This window comes from Colius striatus, chromosome Z (genome assembly GCF_028858725.1).
Source record: "Colius striatus isolate bColStr4 chromosome Z, bColStr4.1.hap1, whole genome shotgun sequence".
NCBI lineage: Eukaryota > Metazoa > Chordata > Aves > Coliiformes > Coliidae > Colius > Colius striatus.
The window spans coordinates 76,054,243-76,076,470 of NC_084790.1; the positions used below are offsets into that span (position 1 = coordinate 76,054,243).

Below are 22,228 nucleotides of genomic sequence, written 5' to 3' on the forward strand. Positions count from 1 at the left end.
AAGATGATTTGGCCCAACTTGAACCCAGGAAGGAGGTAGTGTTAGGTAGGAAAATAAGGTGCTTTCAGGGATGACTTCTCTTGCTCCTTCTCTTTGGATTTTGAGACAAAATCCAGCTTCTGGTTCATATTGAGTTTGCAGCAGTCCCTGGACAACTACAGAGAAGTTGTCAGAGCCTATTCTTGCCACATCTAGGTAGCAAAGCTGCTCGAGTCATTTCCCTTGAACACAGAAGTAGAAGACATCTCCTCTCCAGGAAATACTACTGAAGCTTCTTTTGCCTGAAGACAAATTTCACCTGGAAGACATGGACTATGCACAACCAAGTCAGATACAATACTTCATTGAAATAAGATTGAAATACAGTGGATTACATGAATGATAGATCCCTAACTGCTCCAGCAACCTCAAGTGCGATCAAAGACAATTGTAGCTACGGGTAGTCCCTCACAAAAGTCCTGAAGGTACAGAAGAAACTCAAAAGTAATTCCTCCCAAAGATCTGCACGTCAGCTGATCCCCTGGGAACTGTAACTGAGAGGCTTTTGGACATCTGATTTCTATTGGGAAGCTTAAGCCTCTTTAGTATCTTCCCTGGCAGCAGAACTAATTTGTCCTTTCTGACATGGCTTTCCCAAATACCCCCAAGACACAAACCCAAAGAAGTACATCCCTAGGAAAAAGTTTTCAGAAAACTATAGGCAACAGACTGTCTGCCTTCTCTCTACATACTTCCCTCTGGTTTCTTAAAGTCTCATCCTATAACTATGTTAGCAGTGACATCCATTTAGGAAAAGTGAAACAAGGACATGTGTATGAACAGACTGAATATTTTTCAGACTACTTAGCTAATGTTGGCTAGCATCATAGCACTGTTTGAGATTTGGTGGCCTCCAAATATACACAAAACAAGATTTATAGGAAGAAATAATTTCTTTTATTATGCCAGCTGATAGTGCTGAGGGAAAAAGAAAAGCTTTCTGGAATGCCAGTGTATCAGCAGGTCTGGCACAGGCTAAACAAGTGTTAAGCTATGAATAAGCAGTGACTAATTTCTCTGGGGGAATCTAATGATGTTAATCAATTAGTTTATAAATTGTTAGCACCTCTTGAGCAGTATGAAGAAAACTGCCTGGGGCCATGCAAAGAATGAGCCCTTTAAATCAATGACTGTTTGCACCTAACAGCTAACAACATTTGCTTCCCATTTTTTTTTTCAACTCTCTAGAAAGTTTTCTCTCTTCTGGTAGTATGTCAAGGCTAAAGATCAGGCCACTGACTAGGTGCTGACAGAAGATTCAGGTACCTAAAGAGGATGTGGAAAATTGCTGCTCATGACATGAGCAATTGCTGAATGTGAGAAAGAACACTGTGAGAAGCTGACAAAATTTGCAGATAACTCCATGAGGGATGGCTGATTTCAGAAGTGGTTTAGGGTGAGTTAGTTCTACGAGGTATGTGCTATGTTTTGCAGGGTTAGCAATACCTGGGTAATCATGTCAATAGTACAGCAAAAGGCTGAGATTACCTAGATAAAGATATCAGAAAAACAAAAGAGTACAAATGTAGCAAAACTAATAGTAATAAGGTGCATATTTTTCAGTTGGGACAATACTACTGAGGCAGATAAAAGGATGGTGATAAGGGGAAACAAGGGACAGGAAAATGATATTGAGACATGCAAATGACACAATCAAGGCTGTCCAGGCATCCTTGATAGCAGCCTCACATTAGATCACTGCAGTTTCTTACAAGACACACTCTTCTGGCTACCACATTTCGCCTCTGTGGACCAAGAGGCAAGCAATGCAATGAAACTTGGAGAGTAAGAAAAACAGAAAACATACCATAGGATTTGCCATTGATGGAGCACTTGTTGAAACACATGATGTTCTGAGTGAGGGTTCCTGTTTTGTCTGAGAAAATGTACTTGATCTGCCCCAGCTCTTCATTGAGTGTCGTGGTACGGGCCTGAGCCGGCGTGTCATTCAGTGGGTAATACATTTTACGGTCCCATTCAATGTAGAAACTGTTACCCAAACGTATAATCTCTACACTAGTGAAACACAAAGGGAAATTGATGGAACATTGCTTCCTTTAAGGGATAAGATCTTTATCTCCATCACTATCATTAGCAGTTGCAATTAGAAGACAACTTTGAAGGGAATGACAGGGTGCACTCATCAGGTTGCCTTTAAATGGCCCGTAGTAAACAATGCTGAAGCAGACCCCGCTGAAACAATCTGTAAGGTTCATAGCAAATTCCTTTCCTTTTTTTATAATGTCCTATAAACGTGTTTGAGAAGTTTCCTTCAGAAAAGTGAGGCAGGAACAGCAGGTTTCAGTTTCAGGAGTGGCTTCCAGCAGTGCTCTAGTCTGGGCTGAGCCCAGTGCTGGCAGATGAGAACAGCCATGGCTCAACCTAGAGCTCCGCAAGTGAGTCATTGTCTAGCTCAATACAGCTAAAGAGTTGTATCAGCTGGAAGGCAACGTGGACTTCTACTTTGCTGCTGATGTGACATACTGGATAGGAACAGCAGGACGTTTGGACTAGGTGATCTCTAGATCCCTTCCAACCCTTGCCATCCTTTTATTTACCAACTCAAAAGAGTCTCAATAGCAAAACTCTCTGAAGAGTTGGGTGCAATCATAAACTGTATGATCCTACCAATCTACAACCCTACTTCAAGATTTTGAAAGCATCATGGATGCATTGCCTACTCTTTACCACTGCTTGCCTATCTACAATAACCAGTACAGCACTACATTCTGCAGATAATGGTGGCATTCACTATGCTCATATAGCACCAAGTACTATCCTCAACCTGATCACGACCACTTACCTGGGAATCCACTCCTCATGTCAGCCCTACAGTCACCTGAAAGAACGTGCTGCTCGCTTTGTTTGATGGGTAATGCAAGTGAGAGAGGGCAAGACACTAACCATAGCAGGCTTCCAGGCTTAATCCTATAGTATCCTATACCTACACCTCCCCTTTAACTGCAAAAACATCCTCTCATCTTCCAGGACTTACTACTGTCCCTCCTCCCGCCCTGACAAAAACCTCCAAAGGCAGCAGAAATAAGAAAGACTTCACTGGGAGTGTCCGTGATTATCCAAAATAAGGTTCTATTTGTGTCTAGGGAAAATCCTGCTCCCATCTAAGGCAAAAACTAAACGTCTCCTAAGGTGAAAGATGAAAGGAGGTTCTGGCACATACCTGACATAGAGTGAAATTGGCACCACTGTGTTTAGAATGATGACGTATGACCAGAACATGAGGAAGCCAGAGTAGGATGCAGAGTTGATGCCTTCTTCCCAGGGCAGATAGACCTGGAAGTAGTAGCCCCTCTCATGCTCCCAGATGCCATTGCCAATGGCTAGGATAAGACACATCAGTGCTAAAAACGCAAAGATCTGCAAAAAAACCCACCAAAAATACTGCATTTTACAAGCAAGCAATTTGCTATGTACAAGTTAATCAGAAGACTCTAATGCAATAGGACAGGACAGCTTGAATCACAGGAAAATGTTCCTACAAGTGAAGGAGGAAAATCAGAAAAACTATGGAACTTCTACCTCAAGGACAAAATTACACAGTGCAGAGTTTGGCGATTCAGAATCAGAATACTTCAAAGAGCTGGGGATTTAAGCCCCAGATGGACACCTAAACCAAGGTGCTCATGGGTAGCTGCTTGCAGAACAGATCTTCTTAGAGGTGAGCTGGACTTTAGGTCTTCAAATATCTGGCTGCACACTTGGGAATAGAAACTTCTTGGAAGACCTTACCTAGCCATTTGCTGGATGTATCACAGTTTTCCTCACCATTTTGAAAAATTACTACGAATAATTAGTAGCATGGAAAATTCAGCACTATGCAGGTTGGAACTCAGCACTAGACATCATTCTGACAGTAAAACGAGAGTTAATCACTGACTCTGAGCTAATGGTTGCCTTGGTACCTGCTACCACAATCTGATCACATTTCCTTTAAGCAAACAGTAAGCAACTCTAACCAGTGATGTGTATCCTTGAAATTTAGAGAAGCCTGTTTTCTGAAGCCTAAAGCAACCAGTGGAATAGCAACAGGGAATAGAATTTCAAAGTGGGGCACCTTATTGAGAACTGGGACTTTCTCAGGAACGCCATTTAGTAGATGCAGAAGCATTACATCAGTCATGAAACATTTTTGATCAGAAGAAAGCAAGAACATAGCAATACGATTATTTGGAAAAAGAATACAAAAAGATGGGGAAGGAGAGAAGTTAACAGAAATGAATATAAACTGCATGGAATTTTAGAGCTATGAATACATAATAGTGATATAAAATATCACTGAAAGAATCCAGTAAACTCAATAAACGGGCGTGGAAAAAGCTGACGTGTTCAACAGACAGTCTAGCACGAATGAAGAAGGAAAGAAGCAGAAGGAAATACCTATCCCCTATGAAGTAATAGATGGGAAAGACAGATTGTGTTCTGTGACAAAGCAAGCTACGTGCCACTATCTGCTATTAATAACAATTTTCAGTCCAGTGGGTCCAGGCAATTCAAGATGAAAGCTTAGAGCTGACTAGCTGAGAAATTCTCCTAACCAGTAAGGCTAATTTTTAATAATGCTTTGAAAAATGGGAAGCTCCACCATCCTGAAAATCTGCTAACAAAATTCCAGTATTTGAAAGGCAGAACTGGTGATCGTGGGAAAAACAAACTGAAGTCAGCTTCCTGGACAAATGGAAATAAACCCAGTCTGGTTGATACAAACTTGTCCAAACATTTGACTTAGAACAACCCACATCCTAATAAAAATGTGACGGTATGGAAGGAATAGTTTGCACAACAGAGCAACTAAAAATAATCTTTTGCAAGTCTAATCAATGGGGAGGAAATATCAATAAGTTGGGCAATCATATATAAGGCCACCCAGTAACAATCACATTAAAACGGTAATCAACCTTTTTAAAAAACAATGGTTGAGGTATAACCATGGAAACAATACTGCTAAGCCTGCTGTTTGTGCTGGCAAGGAAGAAAGATACTATGTGAGGATGAAAGACACTTTTACAGAGTGACTTGAGTTACTTTGTCAAAGTTCATGTCTGACCAACTCAAGTTGTCATCCCAAGAAGCTGTTGAAAGGAGACTGCAGTATATAAAGGAACTGAGATGAGATTCAGGGGACGCATTTATTTCCTAGATCAGCAGTCGTTTTTCTGTTTAATTGTGGGAGGCACAATAAATTGTTCCACTTGTGAAACGGAGACAATACTGTTTGCTGGTATGGAATGGTCTATTTTCAAACCTCTGTGACCAGCAGTAAAAAGATACTTTAATTTGTACTGTCGTAATCCTCAGGACTTAAATCCTCAGGACGAGAGGCATAACCCATTGAAAGGTAATGCCCTGTGTTAAACCAACAGATATTGATGCTGAAAACAGCCAAGACTCTCCATTTTTATAGATCTTTCTGTTGTTGAAGTAAAAGATTTAATTTCTCTCCATAGATCTTTTCTGTAAAAGCAATCAGTTAGAAGAGCCATCTGGCCCTTCTATCTTATCACTGTACCCGGAATGATTCCTTGCTGCCCCACAGGCTAAAAATTGCAGAATATCACAGTCCATGTAGGAAACTCCATACATGCTTCAGCAAGAGACACACGAGGCAAGGCAGCAGATGAACGTTGCTGTTTCAGAGTGGCTCTTGTCTATGACCGCACTTGCTTCATATACGTTTTGCTTGACGTGCATTTGACAAGTGAACGCTCTTGTCCCTAACAGCTCAATTCATGTGCAATACTCCTGCTTACAGAAAGTTCACTAACATGCTATTTGCTTTGAGACAAATGCAAAAGACCAAACCATTAACACCAGACTCAGAGATTAATTTCTGTGTGGAGAAACAATTGTGTGCAGGGTGTTGTAATCATAACCACAACTCTGCAAGAGAAAGACGTGAAAAAAAACAGTCTGATTGTAGGCTTGTGCATGCTCATGAGGCTTCCCAGCATGCACAGCCTCCCTCTCTGGGTCCTGCCCATGCACAGCCTGTGAAAGATCCTCTGCAGGACTGAGTAGGATTTTTTGTAAGGAGGAGGTGGCTTTTGACAAACGTTTCCTGTGGGACTGTGAATTGAAACTGTCTCAGTTTCTCTGTTGGCACTTTGCGTTCTCCTCCGGCATTTGAAGCAATAAGTTTTTTAAGAGATGAAAGTGACAGCCCTGCTTCTCTGAAAACATGTTCCCTCAAGCCTGCTAAAACCCAAGTTTTGGAGGAAAAAGCATTCCTGGAGAAACATTCACTTCTCTCCCAGATCCCCAAGAAACACTTCCAAATGTGAAAAAAAAGGTTATGATTGCCATCTGGAAAGGTTCACTCCCGATTAACCCTTGTTGACCTGGGCAACATTTAACCAGGACTTTGTTGGTGAGCCTGCCTAAACATTGTTTTGAGTCTGGAAGTTTTATGAATGATTAAACACAAAACAGTTTTGCCAGTGTTAACATGGAACATGTAATTTCATTACACTTAAAATGAGCTATTTATAACAAGCTGTAGCTGCTTTGTATTTCCAAACTCATAAAATCAATACACTGCCTCTTTTTAACGACAGCTCTTTGTAACCTTCGACCACCCAGTGAGCTGGAAGGACCTGATGGCACATCCCTTGGGTGTGCAACAAGCCTTCTGCTTAGAGTGAGATGTTTACAGAGCTTTACTTAGACACCAAAATGTTAGGTGCCTTAAAAATGTGTGAAGGAGAAAAACACACCCTTGGCTCCACCAGCGCCCAAGAACCCAGGCAGAGGCTGATGCAATCAACTGCAACTCACTAAGCTTTTTAAAGCAGAGCCAGGAGGTAAATCCATCTTGTTTATATTCATGAAGAGAGGCCAAACACACTGAAAGCTCAGGGTGGGACCCTTAACTTGTGAAAGGAGATTTGGCAAACCTTAACCAAATGCTAAATTCCAAGTTCCCTATTCATTTTTCCTCTGCTCCATTTCAATGCCCTGTGGATCCCTGACAGCCCTATGCCACAGCTCATCCTCTTCTCCAGTCAGAGCATAGCAGAACAGCTAAGATAATATGAAGTTTTTAAAATGCCTCTGAAATTTTTAACGTCAGAGGCCCAAACCTTGTTTGCTTTTGTGGTTCTTTTAAGTGTAAGGTAAGAAAACACCAAGGAAGACAAGATAATGATGATCAAAATTTTCACTCGTCAGAGATTGGTGTAAGGTTACTAAAGTCAAGAGCACGTCCTTATGGTACACAGAGCAAGGACTCAAGAGGGCTTGAAGATGATGCTGGAGTGGCTCTCTGTGCTGTGGCACTGCTTTACAGCAAACACATGCAATATTCAAAGGCTAACTGCTGTTTCTTTGGTACCATTTCAGCCTCACAGAGGCACAACTGTCTCTGTTCATTAACATCTCTTACCCCTGTGCCCACCTGAAGAACTTTTGGGAACCTGAGGAGAAAAAAAAGATCAGGAGGACATGGGCTGGGGTGAAGTGCCAAAGTTCCTGGAGATGGGCTTCAAGCCCCAGCACTGAGGAGGCATGAAGGTGACACAGCATGCAGGAAAATGCATGACAAACTTGCACTCAAAGGAAAAAAGAAGCGTCAAACTAAAGTCCTTTTCTTCAAGTAACATTCTGTAAAACACTGTTAGAGTGTCTGTCTTCCTTCTCCAAGCAGCTTTGAACTCAAGCAGTAAAATCTTGGGAGAGTCTGTAAAAGAATCATTACCTCTGCCTGGAAGTATTTGCCATCTGTTAAAACCACTGACAAGCTTAACTCTCAAATCAGATCCGTTTTCCAATTTGAGGAGGGCACTTGCTATATAGGATCAGTGTTCTTAAATTTTCAAGCTGCTGAAAACCAAGAGGTTTCGAGTATTAGTGAGACCGTGTCTAAAATTTTACCCTAATGTGTAAAGTCAGAAGCTGGCACCATGAAAATTAACAAACCCAATTACCAAGTCATATGCAGATATCACCAGAGATGCCAAGAAATCAAGAGGAAAAGGGAGAACTGCTAATGTTTATTTAAATAGAAAATGACAAAATTAGTAGCCAAAAACAAGAGGATTTTTTTAAGCTTCAAAGTGATTTTCACACACACACAAAAAGCAGAGCAAGAGAGAGCAGAGCAAATGAAAAGCTCAGAAGAAAAGTCCTTAATGTTGTCAATGTAATGGCCTTGCTGTGCAAGATGGGCTGGCAGAAGCGCTGCAGAACTACACTGCTAATAAATTTTTACATAACTTTTCTTTTTATCATTAGTCACTTGTGATATTCCTTCATTTATGTGGACAAAGAGGTGGAGCATCTGGAAGTGATGAGTACATCTGAAGAAATGAAGACAAATTAATCAGACTTACCACCAACACAAGGACATTCATGAGTCGATCGATGCTTGTCCGCTTAAAAGTTGTTTTACCACTGTTCTGCATTAGTTTAGTGTCTGGCCCTGCACATGAAACACACTCGTGAGGTTTGGTAACAAAGCTGAGCTGTTCTAAAAGTGACTCCCTTGCAGGTCTCACTGTGCTTTACAACATAAGTACCCATCATAGCTTTCTAGAAGGCATCTACCTACAGTTTACAGTGTCAGTGGGAAACTTGGACAGAAAAAGGTTAGGTGACTTGACTTATGAAGAGAGTCACATAAAACATCAATTCTGGATTTTGACCCTGGTCTCTTCTTCCAACCGCCAATCCTTCCTTTCAGGTTTAATAACTTTTCACAGAATACCTGGTACTGCTGTGTTATTGGTAACATATTACACATCACCTCACGTGTCTACAGCAGTATAGAAACAATGGAAGATCTATGCTCATAAGAAGCATAGATATAATGGTCTATAATAATATTGATGACCCTGATGTTCTAATGGGATTAAAATCACATAGAAATGGTGTGAAATTTTTAATCAAATACTCTTAAGTGTGAAAAATTTTTAACAAGCCTGGTGAGAGAAAGGCTCCAATTGGTGCAGTGTGAGCCAGCAAAGGCAGATTTAATTCAGCTTTCATTCTTAAACAGACTTCATTATTATATACTTTTTAATTGATTGATCAATAATTTTCTCATGTACCTTGCTGCATGCACTTCTGAAATAAAAGACTACTTTTGCTTACTAAAGCCCTTAGTCAGGATGCAATTGAATGTTATAATGCAGCTTTTGCAATCCAGTTTTCTTGTATAGACCACTATAAAAAAATCTCATGTTTAAACCTCCTGTAATATGCATAAGTTCTAGCCCAGAGTTAAACCAAGGGATCTCATATGTTGTTTTGCTTCTGTTCTTGTACCTGTTAGAAACATGTTTTCCGAAGAGTATACTGGGTGTGATCTACTTCCCTGCTTGTCCTGCTGTGCTTTGCAACTCACCTGTTGATTTTTCTACTTACCAGCATAAATAACAAGACCAAAGCACCATTCTGTGTTCCTAATAGTGCAGCCCCTCAGCAACATCTTCTCATTGTCTAGCGCGTACTTCTCTCCTCGAAGAGTAAGAGTGCCCATGAACTTATCCAGTTTGTTGTTTGGTGCCTCACATTTGACTTCACCTGTAAAAGGAAGGTCAAAACAGAAACGTAAATCTTGGCCCAGAAAGGCCTCAGTCAGTACTGCATTCTCAGCTATCCCCTGGACAGGGAATATTTCACACAGTAGCTGCAGTCTGTATCGTACTCATCCTGTATCCTATATTTACTGATGTTGTGGGATATTGCTCCTTCCCCATATTCATGTCATAATCCAATGAATCACAATGAACTTGGATTAATCTTGTTCTCTGTACACAGCAATTTTTTACTGGTAGAGTACAAAACAAAGTTTCCACAGCTTTTGCATAGGTGAGAAGAAACATTGAACCAGCAACATATTTTTAATCCTTTCATAGATAGTTCAAAGTGGTAGGAAGTCACTGGATAACTTTAACAAAAGTGCTGACCTCCCATAATTAGTATTCCATTTTCTTTAAAACTGCAGGAGCTCAAGCAGGAAAAATCGTAGCCTGAAGGCTGCAAAAGAGTAATTAAATGAGGTGTCTTTGTTCACACTTTTAAAATTTCATCTGTTTTATAACTGAAGCCCCAGTGGCCCAGGAAAAAAGATACTTCTTTGTCCATGTGGCTGACACCATAAGTGGTTGGATAGCCTATGTCAATTTCCACACTTTTTATTTGTTGTAACAAAAACACGTTCACACAAAACTGTAAACACAGATACTTCAGTATAAAAAGGATTATTTAAATTGATATTTGCACCTGACATCTAAAGATTCAAAGCAGAGCGCTGTGGACGTATTGAAAAGAACTAGAAAATACAAATGCACTGTCTTGAAAGGGAATCCAGGAGTTTGGTTTTTTTAGTTAATTGTCAGAAACATTAAACTTATTTTTATAGCAGGCTGCAAACATCTACTTAGGCCTTGCATTTGCAGAGAATACAGCACTTCCAGTTGTTCTGAGACAAAACACACCAGGCTCAAGAGACTGGAAACAAAATCCAGAGAAGTCCAGAAGCAAAGTACAATTGTTTAGTATTGTGGCAGTCCCCACCACCTCAAATTCTAAAATGAAAAATTGGTGTCCTTTCTTAGAAAAGTAGCTGTACTCTAGGGTAGATCAATCATCAGACTTGAAGTGATTAGGAAATTCTGTGACATATGTGACATCAGAGGTCATACTAACAGCTACACTCATCTGATTTATCATAAAGTTAACCCAAGAACAATCAGACCTGTCCTCCGTCGTTTCTAAAAGTCTGCAGTAACGACACCTGTCTTACTACAACCCTTGCAGCTCCTTGAAAAGCACACAGAAAACAGAGGCTTTGCACTGTGATCTGAAACACAGCACAAGGAGCCTTTGGTGAAGGATTCCCCACCAGGCAAACAGTGCCTTTACTCATGCCAGCTGTGGGACAATGCTGGCTCCTGTGAGAACCTTGCAACATCAACATCCACCATCTGCACTACAATAAGAGTATTAGTCTGGGTTACTGATATACTGATTCTGAGATTAGAAGAGATTAATTCAAATTAGACTGGTCACAAAAGAGTTCGAAGCTCTAGAGATTCCCCCAAGGTATCTGCATTGACCCCAGCAACTCTACAGCTGAAGATACCTCAGTAAAGAACAGTGCCTCTGTCTCCTCCTCCCATTATCAGCAAGACTATACCTGAATGCATTTCACTGGAAAGAGTTAAATACTGACAAGTCTAGATGTGATAAGTGGCAGGTAACCAAAAAGTATAGTTTCCTTTCTTATCTCCCAGTTCCCCAAATCAAATAAAGAAGTTCAGCTTTTCACAAGCATCTTCCTTATCTGAACTATCCCCGATGTCAACAAACACCATAACTCACATTAAGCGTTCCACTGAGTGCCTGTTATTAGCTGCTCAACCCTTTACTCTCTTCCTGTCTTAAGAAATAATTGGATAAAGAGTTACATAAATATTTAAATACTTTTACAGAAGTTTGCTAAGGGAAATGCAAGGTTGGGTCTGATTCCAGGCACTCTTCCCAGTACTCTGCCAAATATAAATCATTCTGGGAAACAATTTATTCATTTTAAGTATTGCGAAGGGGTCACTTTTATTTACAATATAACTAAAACAGAGATTTAAAGGACAGATAAATACTTGATTTTAAAAGTTTTAATTTTCCAAGATTTAGAAACTTTCTTTAGTTATGCACTTTCCAGAATGCAGAATCCTTAGATAAGTGTTACACAGGAAATGCTTGAAAAATTATTTAAGATGGAAATTTTGCTTACAGATTGATAGATACTACAGTCTCTTCAGAAAAAAACAAAAAGATAAGGCATGCCGCTCTGACTATTAACATAAGACATCTAACTGCACCTGTAAAATCACATTTCACTAGACTTAAAGCACTCAGAACCCCAGCCATGACTCCTGAGAAATCCTGATGTACAGAGCTGACACTCAGCCAAGACCACACACATTATTGCATAACACCTCACTGCAGAAGGCGAAAGAAAAACCCATGCCTTTGGAGGACTCTACCAAAGACAGTACCAGCTATGCTAACTCTTTGCCACATTCCAATCATTTAGGCCAGAGTCATCTAGATATTTTGAGAAGTATTTTTTAAAGAGTACTTATCATCTTTATCTAAAAATACTTCCTGAGAGTCTGTAGTCCTTGAAATATTCCAAGGACAGCAGCACTCATTCTACTCCTTTCCATAATGACTCTTCCTGTAATCCTGCTCTCATACATAAGCCAGCAGGGCACTGCAGAGTGTGACTAACACTAGTTGGTCTGTTCTCCCATCCTCTCTCTGCAGATAGACAATGTGTAAGCAGAGAGTATTCTGGTTTTAACATGTCTAGCTCCTTGCAGTGCATGTGCTATATATTCCCTGAGATTTAGAGACAGGCTCAAAACTACCAAGGGAGGTTTAGACTGGACATAGGAAGCATTTCTTTACCAAGAGGGTGGAACAAGCTGGAACAAGCTTCCTAGAGAGGTGATCAAAGCCTCAAGCCTATCAGTGATTCAGAGACATGTAAAGAATGCCCTTAACAACATGCTCTAACGTTTGTTCAGCTTTGAAGTGATCAGGCAGTTGGACTAGATGATTGTTGTCAGTCCCTTCCAACTGAAATAGTGCTTTCTTATCTGTTTTATATTTGATACACAAAAGAGCACGTTGCCCATTAACCACATCTTCACTGCCTGCCTTTCGATATCTTAAAGTGCAATCTGTTTTGTGATATTGATAGAGGAGGCATGCTGGCAGAGAAAGGCTTCAGGCTGGGAAGCAGTCACCTGTCCTCTGTGCACAAGATTTAATCCTCAGGTCTGCATGGTGTCTAGAAAGTGCTGCTGCTCAGAAGCTAAATGTAATCAACGCATTAGCATTGCTGCATCAATGTAAAAGTGCAGTGTGAAAAGAGAGATCAGAACTAAGAATGCAGTTTCAGGTAAACATTTTCCACTGTGCAATTACATGAACATTTGGATTGATGTTTGAGGTGGATAGTCTTAACATAAACAGATAGATGCTAAAGAAAAGTAGGCAGCCACAAGAAAAAATGCCACCGATGCAGTTTCATGCATCAAGACCTGCAAGTGAAGGGGAATTTCATTATGTATACTGTTTATACCTGTTGTACAGTCTGCAATGAACCCATTCTGTTTTCCTGACCCTGTATCCAGAGAACTCTGAGTAGAGAACAAGGGACAGCCTGGATGGAAGGCTGCTGCACACTCTCTGGACTCTGGTGTTTGGGCAAATCCTCTGGAACGAGAATTTTCCATGTAGACTCACCATTGAACTCTGTCAGTTTCTGAAGATCTTCTCCAAGCTCTGCAGTGACTGTCAGTGCCTGCTTCACCTTCAGGTTTGTCTCACTGTAACAAATAACACAAGACAAGAACTTGAACAAGAAGTCCTATGTGAACTAAAAGCTCTCTGTAAAAAGTCACTCCTGTTCTTGAGGACAATCTTCTTCCTTAGACATCTGATGGACCATCATCAGCCTTTTTTACCCAAACAAAAGGTATAAATGTGTCTTTCAGTTGGAAAGACAGGCAAGCCAGAGGAATTCTGGACATGGTACCATGGTACCAAAGAGAGTGACTTTGTCTTCTCATTTTCACTACAAGGTGCAAGACCAAGTAGCTTCCTGAGCATCTCACTGTCTGTCCTGTCATTCATATCATGCTGAACCCTGAGAGCTCTGGATCTTCTCCCATGGTATTCTGGTCCTGAAGCATACTGAAGACTTGGGACTTGCAAGCTAGGAAGTTTGAACTGCAATATCAAAGAAACCCCTCATGTATTCAAGGCCTCCTGGCACTTGTGTGTGAAGGAACCACTTGGCTCATTTTCAGTAGAAAGTGTATAGGAAAAGTCCAGAGGGCTGTCTTGGGTATTGGGAGATACATACTTTCTTGGCCTCTCTGGCCTTGCCTCTTCCTTTAAGATGTTAGCTCCAAGCAGAGCAGAAAAGGTAATGCAAATTGGGTCATATAGTTGAGGTCAGATCCAATTTATTCCAATTAATAAAAATTAGTTGCAGTCCTCTGACTTGTGGTCAGCTGTGACCTGGAGCAACCAGCATCTGGAAGCCTCTGCAGCGTGCATGGATTAATATCATGGTATAGCAGTCCAAAGGAGATTGTTGGGTTTATTCATTGTGATTATCTCACCCAGATAATCTGGCTGAGAGAAAAATAATAAGAGAAACACAAGAAATGGAAAGCTTCTGCAGCACTCTGGGATGGTGCAAGAACACATTTCAAGCTCTCACTGTTAGAACAACTGTCACTAAAAATAGAAGTCCCTTCCTCACACAACTTTGCACTGAAAGAACCAAAAGCATCCAGCAGACGTTATTTTCAAAGTATTTACCCAAAGTGTATTCTATGTATTAGGAAACTGTTGCTACAAAAGCTGTTGCAGGTAAAGTTGAAGGACCCAGGGACACCAGGGAAGATTTGGCCTCGCACTGGCAGCAGTGACAGTGCCTGAGGGCCAGGCTCACTCACCCGTCCAGTTCAGCTGTCTCGATGTATGTCAGGCTGTGCGGCTCACTGCTTGACAGTAACAGTAGGTCGGCCTGAACACAGACACACAGACTTGGCATGAGTTCACACAGTCAGAGGCCATGGCACAGCGATGCTACTCGTGGTGCCTGCACACTGCAGGCAGTTATCTGAGCCAGTTATCGTCACCACCGGCTCCTTTGCTTGTGAGTGATAAAAGTAATAACAGAGACTAAGCAGGATCAAGAGAAACTATACTCACTGTTACAAAGTTGTTGTTTTCTAGTTTTATTATATCCCCCACTTGGATATTCATCCATTTTTCATCCTTTAACCTGCAAGAAAACTCCAAGTAAGTAGGTTCATATAACAAATACCACTTGGGAAAGCAGGATACTGAGCTTTGCTCCTAAGGCTAGAATGTAGGTGCCACCAGGACCGGGGCTGTTGACAGGGTGGAGCAAGGTCTGCCATGATGTGGCATGATCCATGCTGAACTAACAGACCACCACAATACAAAAAAGGCTGTAAGAAAGGTTGAGGTGACCTGTGCAGGGTTGACATCAATCTCTACAGCAGCCCATGTGCACTGTCCTTCTGTCTGGACCAACTACTCAGGAAATGGCCATAACCCTTTCCAAACACCTGGGAAAACTGCCAGTTGTGTAAGTTTTTCTAAGTGGTATTATGGTCCAGAATAACAGATCTGGTCATGTGTGGGCCTGGCTCTCAGGAAGATCAATGCAGGTGCCTTGGCTGTGCATGTGCCTAGCTAAGCTTGTGTCTGCGGTGGTCTTCACAGAACTAAGCAAGGTGTGTAAGCAGACAGTCAGTTAAGCTGCAAGCAGCTGTATGACCAGGTCAGCTGTATGTACACAATCTAGAGGTTAGAGTATCAAAAGCTTTAGCAAAACAGGACTGGACATTCAAATTGGAGTTCAGCTCAGCTTTTTCAACGTTAGTCTGAGCTGGGCAGTTTCCAGTTTTTGAACAAAGGCAAAATATTAGACAATTTCTATTTCAATGTATGTTTCCTAGACACAGTGACTAACACACAGTAAACTAAGCAACTAGTTTACTTAGCAGAAAGCACAAAAAGTATGTTCCTATTCTTCAATTTCCAGTTGTATTATTAACTCTTGATAATCTGTTGGAGTCTACACAACATATTGCTATCTATAGCAGAGAAGAAATGTCACCAGAGACTTCACAGCTGTCTACAGCTGTGTCCTACAGATGGACTCCATGGAGCCACAAGTAAACAGCACATCTGTCTGCCACAAAAGCCAAAGCCTCTGCTATTTTTTTTTCTGCAGGAAAGAACAGTGCTAGCAGTTCAATGTGAAAAGCACACACCTGAAATGTTTCGGGTACGTCTAAGTCAGAAGTGCAACACATGCTCAAAGTACTATGACATGTATGAGGAAGTTATTCCTGCTTCTTAATTTCAAATGTTGATAATGCCTAGTTTTGCTTAATGAAGAAATGAATGCTATGAACGTAAATGGACATTGGAAAATAGCCTTGATTTTCACTCCTGGGGTAAGGAGTAAAATAATACAATATACTCAAAGTATTATTTATTTAAACATATATACCTCTAGGAACAGAAAAAATCTGCTTTATGTCAGTGTAATGCTACAGCTACGTCTGCACTGATTGTAGTGCTGTGACTTGGGTTCACGAATCAGACATATGGTCCAGAACTCTACAGTAATCTAATGACGTGACAGAAAATTCCATTTTAAATTATTTAGTGATCCTTGAGAATCATGTGGGGGGGGATGGGGGAAAGGTCTTCCTAGTCAAAATTACAGCAAAATAAAGAGGACTTACATGCCATTGATCAGGACCTGGACTGGGCGGTTGTTGACGTGTTTGTCACTTTTGTGTCGGTTCTGAAAATTTTATCAGGATGTTAAAAGGCATTTCCAGGAAAACAAGGACACAAGAGCAGTAGGCAGTTTGACATTTTAGGCTTTCACTCATCTGTCTGAATAGGTCGGGTGGATCAGAGTCATAACTGAGTCATAGTCAAGCCCATGTTTACACTAGTAACACAGGGCGTAACAGGACTGCAAAGAGCAACAGGCAACGTGGGTCTTGCTCTTGGAGAGAAAAAGGCAGAGCGTTATATGTCACCGAGCACAGATCTGACTCAATTGGTGTTGGTCCTATCCATCACAGGGTTATAAGTCAAGCATCCTGAGAAATCTATTCCTCTGCTCTGATACAGAAAGTGGCCACAGACATTCTGGCATTGCCCCCGAGAGGGTACCTCGCCACCTCTCACCTGCCTGCTTGGGACGTTGCACCAAGTCTCCACAGAACATCATTTTTTTTTTTTTTTACATACTGAGAGAAAAACAGATGCTAAACTCTGTTCTACCATCACCCCTTGAGGTCAGCAGGACTTTGACCATGATCTCTGATGGAACCAGACTGGCCAAAGCTGTGCAAATTTGAAAAGTCACACACAAGTTACATGCTTACATCCCGCCAAATGTTTTCTTTTCTGCCTACATTGCAGCTAGATGGCAGAGGATGAGTTCTCCAAAGCGGAAGCCTAAGAATAGACTTCTGTGCCTGTGTGCAGGCGTATCTGTTGGTGACTGCACTTTCAGACATGGTGAGCAGTTTCAGAGAAAGTCAATGGAGCTGTTGGGCTCCTTAGCAGTTTGGAAATCCTAGCTCCTTTTTCGTTAATGAACCATACGTTTGGGGATCTAATCTCAGAACCCATCTTGGCCACAGATGTGTTCTCCAATTGCCTGACATTGTCTGTGTTTAAGTGTTTTTCTTTAGTCAATGTGCTGAGGAATCACAGGCAAACTCCAAAGTACAGGTCAGAAATACAGATCTTACAAAATCATCAATGGCATCTTTCACTCCTGATACAGTCAGCACCAGCACGAGGGGCACCACCGTTGTAAACCAGGACAGTGAGGAAACCTGAGGAATCAGCTGCAGGAAGAAGAGATTTGAGTTGAGAAATTTCTACTGCAGCAGATAAATGGAAACAAAACACTGTATTCCGTGGAAGCTCCATATAACAATTTTCTATGATACCTGAATACAGAATAAAGAAAGAAATGAAGCTCTATCACTTATATATGGCTTCATAAAGGTGGGACAGCCAGGGAACCTGTGCTTTGCTTGCAAAACAAGTTGCAATTTAGCATACATTTGTAATGCTAGGATTTCAAAGTCCCCAGTGGATTTCTCTGGAGGCATTGACACGGGCAAGCCTGCTGTGAGAGGCCCCGAGACAGATGAGCAAGGCCTGCTGTGCAGAGCCTTCAAACACTTCTGTTTTTTCTTTCAGTAAGTCTTCACGTTTTGCCAATAACATCATACCGCTAAAAAACACACAGCTCTTGCCAGGGCTGAGCTTGCACTTCCAAGATCAACAGAGTCGTTTTTGTTTCCTACATTTTTAATAGCGAGGGGACACAAGAGTTGAAGGTGACTGTGTCATGCCTTAGCGATGCAGAGATGGATGTCTTACCCCAGTACAGCGCTCTCCTTCCTCTTAGAGGAACAGAACTAATGATGGAAATGTGATAAGAACATTCGTATGGCCATCTGATAGGGTTTGGGCACTGCCAACTGCATGTGCATTGTAAAGTTGATGTTTACACCACTAAAGCCACTTCTACCCACTTCAAGGTAGAGAAAATGCTCTTTGAGATTGCTCTTTCTGCTGTGCTGTCACAACCCAGATCCTACAGACACCACCAAATCCATCCAGGGTGAATGATATTCAGAGGCAATCACAGCCCTGTTTAGCTGTGGAGGCTGCAGAAAAACATAAACACTACTTTCTCACCTGTGAACACATATGTGCTACCAGGCTGTGCCTAAGGAGTGGGGAGGCACAGTTCCCTCAGCCTACCCATTACATCCACTCCTGATACAGGATGAAATACTCCCAGTGCTACAGGGATGGAGTGAGCAGTCAGAAGAGGGGAAACATAAATAGATGAAGTTGGGCAGAGAGGAATCAATCTCGTGAGGTTCAACAAGAAAAAGTGCAGAGTCCTGCACCTGGGGATTGACCTGCTGGAGAGCAGCTCTGCATAGAGAGACCTGGGAGTGTGGGTTGACAGCAAACTGAACATGAGCCAGCAATGTGCCCTCGTGGGCAAGAAGGCCAATGGCAGCCTGGGATGAATCAAGAAGAGTGTGGCCAGCAGGCCAAGGGAGGTTCTGCTCGCCCTCTCCTCTGCCCTGGTGAGGCCTCATCTGGAGCCCTGTTTCCAGTTCTGGGCTCCTCAGCTCAAGAGGGACAGGGAACTGCTGGAGAGAGTTCAGTGCAAGGCCACCAAGATGCTGAGGAGACTGGAACATCTTCCTTATGAGGAAAGGCTGCAGGACCTGGGGCTTGAGGTTTTTAAAACCTGCCTGGACATGTTCCTGTGCAACCTCATCTAGGTGGACCCACTTGAGCAGGGGGGTTGGACTGGATGATATCTAAAGGTCCCTTCCAACCCCTACCATTCTGTGATTCTGTGAGAAAGATGTAACCGTAAAAGACTAATGGCTGCCCTCTTTAGCCTACCTTGATGCAAGCATCAGAATAAAACTGTATGCTTTTATACACAGTTGCTCCTAGGTGGAGACACAGTAGTATAATTTAAGGCAAATAATTTTAAATACTCTGAATTTGATAGATAAACAGCTAGAGTGCAGTACAACACAAAAACAGTATTGTCAGCTTAACCAAAAAGGCATTTTCACTAGTTTCTGGAAAAATATGTGTGGGCTGAAGTTTCATAAATTCATTCCCTGTAAACAAGCAAAGAAGATTATATGTGGTTTGCTACAGCCTTAACAAAATGTTGCCTATGCTTTTTTTTGAGCTGAAATTGATAAAAGCATTTGAAACAGGTAATTTTGCGAACTCTTATTTACTGATATGGTCAAGTTTAAAATATACTTGAAACACAATCAAAATTACACTCTTTCTTTGACAACGTGCACTCCAGTATGACTCAGCAGCAACTGAGTATGCTGCATTTACCCATCTTCTAGCAAAGTGCAAAGGGGTAGAAATCCTGGTATTAATTTCTCTGGTGTGTTCAGCTTTCAGATAGAGTAGCATCATGAGCAGCAATGGGCAAAGCCCAACTAAGTGCTGTTACGAGCCACAGGGTTCAATAGCGAAGCCACTGACTGACAGACTCCATATTAGACACCTCCCTCACCCTGCTGAGCAGGGAGCAGCAATATTCAGCCTTAGACAAAGTAGCTCCAACCTTGAGCCTTCCTGATGTTAACTGCTACTTTCCCAAGGAAACAGTATGGGTTACAAATTTCTTCTTTTCTTGCTGTTTCCCTTGAGATTACCAATGGAGTTTGCACTTAACCCTGCAGATGAGAGACTGCTTCCTTTTGTACTACAGGGGGAATAGGTAATGCAAATCTGACGACAACCAGGAGTGCTTGGATGTGGACACAAAGGGGTAGTAGGATAGGGCATGAAAATGGTACACAGTTTGTTGAAACTTTAGTTACATTTTTTTCTTAATTTAGTTCAACTCTCATATCCAAAGGTAAGGGAGTAAATTGCTTTTCTCTGCTCTACTTTCTGTCTATTTTAAGGTCTTACTAAGATGCTAATTCGTAACAGGGGTGTAGCTTGCACTTTGTTACAGCTATCAATACATAGACCAGCTTTGATAACAGGCAATGCAATCTGCTAGGAACAGCACAGTGAACTCATACCTGCAAGATCAGCAGGAAAAGAAAGTAAGCATTTGCTATTCGCTGGAACTGTTCAAACAGGTTGAGAGGCAGGAAAGTGAAGAAGTTGTATTTCGATGTTTTAATTGAATTGTTCTGTAGGGAAAAACAGAAAATAAATAGGATTGGTAAAACAGGAAACAAAATTACAGCACAACCCATTTCAACTATGTTTTTACTTGCTTATATTTAGCAATAGCATTGTTTCCAACAGCAGCTCAGAAAACATTTCCTTTTCCCCCACACAATTAAGCCAGGCCTGGATAAACAGACAGAATTCCTGCTTGAATTGGTGAAAACATGATGCTCAGTTTGTGCCCCTGCAACTGCAGGTAGATACAGGTACATGCAGTTGCTCAAAGAGACATATCTTCCCTTTATCAATAGTTTTCCCATTTACACAATGCACAAATAGAAATAAAAACTGTAACCAGAACACAACGATTTTTCCAGCAGCATCTACGAAGCAATTAGAAAACATACGTTAGTTCAGCTATCTATAACTTGTCTGAGGCTTTGAAGCACCGTTCTGCTGGACAAGCCCACAGGAGCTGTAGGTCCTCCCAGGAGCAGAACATGACATTATTATTTTAGCTGATTCAGCATCCTCCCAAACTGGCAGCTTGGATAGTCGTCTTGTTTCTGTTCCACAAAGATCACTTGAATGTGGTGTTGTGCAAACAGTCACTAACATAAGAACTCACCGTTTCAGTAAGTGAATTACATTTTGTTCCCTATCTCCAGTTTCCTTTTCTAATTGCACAAGCAATGGCTGCTTCCATATCTGTCCAGACTACAGAACTGAGTGTTTTCTTTGCCAAAGATCAGAGAGCTCTTGTCCAATTCTTGCCACCTGACAGACAGGCTCAATCCATCACACTGAGCTCACCAGATTGGGCTGTTACTTCAGTTTTTAGATGTGTTGAACTTTCTTTTCATGGGAAGTTTATTGAGCACTCATCCCGGTTTTGTCCTGGAAGCATGTATGTCAACTGTTGCCAGAACATCTAAAAATTTTCCCCTCAAAGCTCTCCAGGACATGCCAATTAACCCCTTCACAGGAAACCTAAGGTAGTAAATACTACACATTGAATCTTCATTCAGTAATAGATTACTTGGTTCAACGGAAGAGAAAATGGTGATTGTAGTATTGTAATAGCCTGCAGATATTGCTAAACTGGTGTGAGGACAGGAGCCACTAAGTAAGAATCACAGGCCACTTCCAAACCATGTGTTAATCCAGGGATCTCAACATCTAAACTGACATACATCAGAGTATTTCCAGCATTAAATGAGTTATTTAAGATTACCACTCTAAGGTGTGTATGGGGGAAGCTATTCCATTTTAGGTAGTTACTAGATTTTGCAATGCCCAGACACAAAGTACAGTCACATCCTTCAACTTTTTAACTTCATGTTTTATCCTTGGTACAAGCAAACAAATAGGTCTTCAAAAAAGAGCAGAGATGAAAATGCCCTTCAAGGAAGAGCTAGCCAAATCCTCTCCTTGGTTGCACTCTGGCAAGAAAATATGTTTATCAGTGATCATCATATATATAATATTACCAATCCCCTGGCATCATATAGCTATCCCTGAGCATGGTTAGGTCTGTCTGTGATCTAGATGTCATGGCACGTACTTAAATTGGTGTCGTTTCAAAACTCTTCACCTCAGAATACGTGCTGTACACAGCCTCCACTGACACTGCTATAACAGAAGCAATGGAAGAGCAGCATCCTCTGCAAACCTAATATACAGGGACATAAATTGCCTGACAAGTCTGTGTCCACCAGACACAGACTCTGGCAGGTTCTTTATTTTTAATAAAAAATGGATCTAAAGATGCTTTTTGCCCATTAATATGAAGAAAAATATCACAGACACTTAAGAAAAAAGGAGACAGTATCTGCAGGAAGAATTAAGTACAGCGTACCTGATCTTTGTGTGT

General features: G+C 41.4%; 1 protein-coding gene across 2 annotated transcripts in view; it reads right to left on the minus strand.

Annotated features, from left to right (window-relative positions):
* Positions 1-22,228, minus strand: part of LOC104557438 (phospholipid-transporting ATPase ID) — a 73,327-nt gene that overhangs the window by 24,269 nt on the left and 26,830 nt on the right. For both annotated transcript variants that reach the window (XM_062019075.1, XM_062019077.1), the window contains exons 4-13: positions 20,262-20,375; positions 17,400-17,498; positions 16,371-16,432; positions 14,797-14,869; positions 14,538-14,608; positions 13,315-13,397; positions 9,418-9,576; positions 8,385-8,473; positions 3,221-3,417; positions 1,847-2,055 (exon numbers count right to left, since the gene is read on the minus strand). In XM_062019075.1, the coding sequence (XP_061875059.1) occupies positions 1,847-2,055; positions 3,221-3,417; positions 8,385-8,473; positions 9,418-9,576; positions 13,315-13,397; positions 14,538-14,608; positions 14,797-14,869; positions 16,371-16,432; positions 17,400-17,498; positions 20,262-20,375 (1,156 nt within the window). The remainder of the gene's footprint in view (positions 1-1,846; positions 2,056-3,220; positions 3,418-8,384; positions 8,474-9,417; positions 9,577-13,314; positions 13,398-14,537; positions 14,609-14,796; positions 14,870-16,370; positions 16,433-17,399; positions 17,499-20,261; positions 20,376-22,228) is intronic.